Genomic DNA, 2,183 nt, shown 5'->3' on the forward strand with positions numbered 1-2,183 from the left:
TTGCTTAAACGACCCTTGACATGTTCTTAATCTACCCTTTTGCGATGCAGGCGACCGATATACTCAAACCTGACCTACGTCTGGAAGCAATATTATGATGTTCAAAGTTGGGACCAAATCGATATTTCTAGGGGAGTTACTTTGACGATAACTTAAGTAAAAAATGTTGAACTCAATAAACGATAAGACCCATCACCGACCTTCATGAAAGTTTGAACAAAATAACACGAAGTGCAAAGTTTGAAATAAATCGGCTGATCTGTTCGAATGTTCAGCCAGAAAGACGGACGGGCAGGCCATTGTCGACTCAAAAATGGACCTAATATTATTTTTTGAAGCTGTTCTAAAACACAATTGTCATCGAGATGACATTAGCAACAATCCGACTAGATCACTCCCATCACCATTGATCCCACAGCAACCACGCAATTGTCATCGAGCCGTGCATAACAACCCCATCACCATAGGTCCGATTATAAATACATATATTCCTACAAACGTTTGTTCAATATCTTTGATTTCGGCAGCAACGCCGAGAGTGAGTTTTCTAGTTTTATTCAATTTTGTATTAAGATATAAATAAAATCATAGTTTATTATAAACTTTTGTAAACACAAATATAGCATTTCCAAATTAAATGAAACTTTTTCCAAATTGAATGAAACCTTTTCCAAATTAAATGAAACCATTTCCAAATCAAATGACAATGCTCAATCACGTCAACGGTATCACGATCTATTGTCCGATCGCGTAGTACGACTCTGGCACACAATTTTGTTTTTGAAATTTTTTTTCAGGACAATTTTTATGCAATAACTTAATAAGTAAACGAATACAAATAATGATAGAATTAATCCGATTTAATTTTAAATTTTTAATGCCAAATTCAGCAATTTTGAGCCCAATAGTAAAGACATTTTCAAAATGAAATTGTGTACCAGAGTGGTACTACGCGATCAGACAATAGATCGTAATATCGTTGACGTGATTGAGCATAGCAACCAACAGCTCAATAAACAGGACTGCTACAATTATGTAATGAGTATGTCCATTGAAAATTCCACAAGCAGCAAATCGTGAACCACTTCATTAGGTAATACAATTAGCCCCTGTTATTATTTGCAATTTTTAAACCTTAATTCTCTCATTAGCAGTATATCGCTATAACCTTACTTGATGCCCAAAAATTATAAAATGTTTAAGTTCAAGGAAGCAAAACATGCAGCGAGTTGCACTTTTATGTCATTACTTATGGTTAGAATTTAAGTAAAAAAATTTTTGAAACCCCATCAAATTTTTTATTTCTTTTCAAAATATTCTGGCTTTTTTTCTCTTTTAATAAAAATAAAGGTTTCATTCAATTTGGAAAAGGTTTCATTTGATTTGGAAAAGGTTTCATTTGATTTGGAAAAAGTTTCATTTAATTTGGAAAAAGTTTCATTTAATTTGGAAAAGGTTTCATTTAATTTGGAAAAGGTTTCATTCAATTTGGAAAAAAGTTTCATTCAATTTGGAAAAGGTTTCATTTAATTTGGAAATGCTATATAAAAATGGCAGATGAAATCAATCCTAAAGCTTTCCCATTGGCGGATGCCCAATTAACAGCTAAAATCATGAACCTTCTGCAACATGCATTGAATTATAATAAATTGCGTAAAGGTGCCAACGAAGCTACTAAAACCTTGAATATTGGTTTGGCCGATATCATTATGACTGCTGACGCTGAGCCATTGGAAACTCTCTTGAATTTGCCTTTGCTATGTGACGATAACAATGTTTCTTATGTTTTTGTACGTTCAAAGCAGGCTTTGGGCCGTGCATGTGGTATTTCACGTTGCCTGTTCCGTCACCACAAATGAAGTATCAGATCACTTCTATTCAACAGGAAATTGGAAGACTTTTAGTTTAAGTTTTCTTATTATTTTTAATATATACATAGTATCCAAATGTAAAAGAGCGCATTTTGTTAGTTTACAAATTTTATTCTTTAAACTAATTGTGACAAACTACCTATACAACACACAGTGCGAAATATGGGAACTTTAGTGGAACTTTACTCAAAAATTAAAGTACATAAAACTAATTAGATTCTTGTTGAATTATGTTGATGTACGTGATCAAATTGTACGTTAGTTGGCTATAGTTTTTGTTGCTGTTGTAATTATCGAAAATTTTTTGACTAT

General features: G+C 32.7%; 1 protein-coding gene across 1 annotated transcript; it reads left to right on the forward strand.

Moving 5' to 3' along the window:
• Positions 1-1,548: 1,548 nt before the first annotated feature.
• LOC141406115 (NHP2-like protein 1 homolog) lies at positions 1,549-1,909 on the forward strand. Its single transcript, XM_073991195.1, is given in 3 exon segments — positions 1,549-1,834; positions 1,836-1,856; positions 1,858-1,909. Coding segments are annotated over 3 exon segments (357 nt in total). The 5' UTR covers positions 1,549-1,550.
• Positions 1,910-2,183: the final 274 nt, after the last annotated feature.

The sequence above is a fragment of the Musca autumnalis genome, unplaced genomic scaffold (genome assembly GCF_047663935.1).
Source record: "Musca autumnalis isolate F117 unplaced genomic scaffold, ASM4766393v1 scaffold_5, whole genome shotgun sequence".
In the NCBI taxonomy this organism is placed as follows: Eukaryota; Metazoa; Arthropoda; class Insecta; order Diptera; family Muscidae; genus Musca; species Musca autumnalis.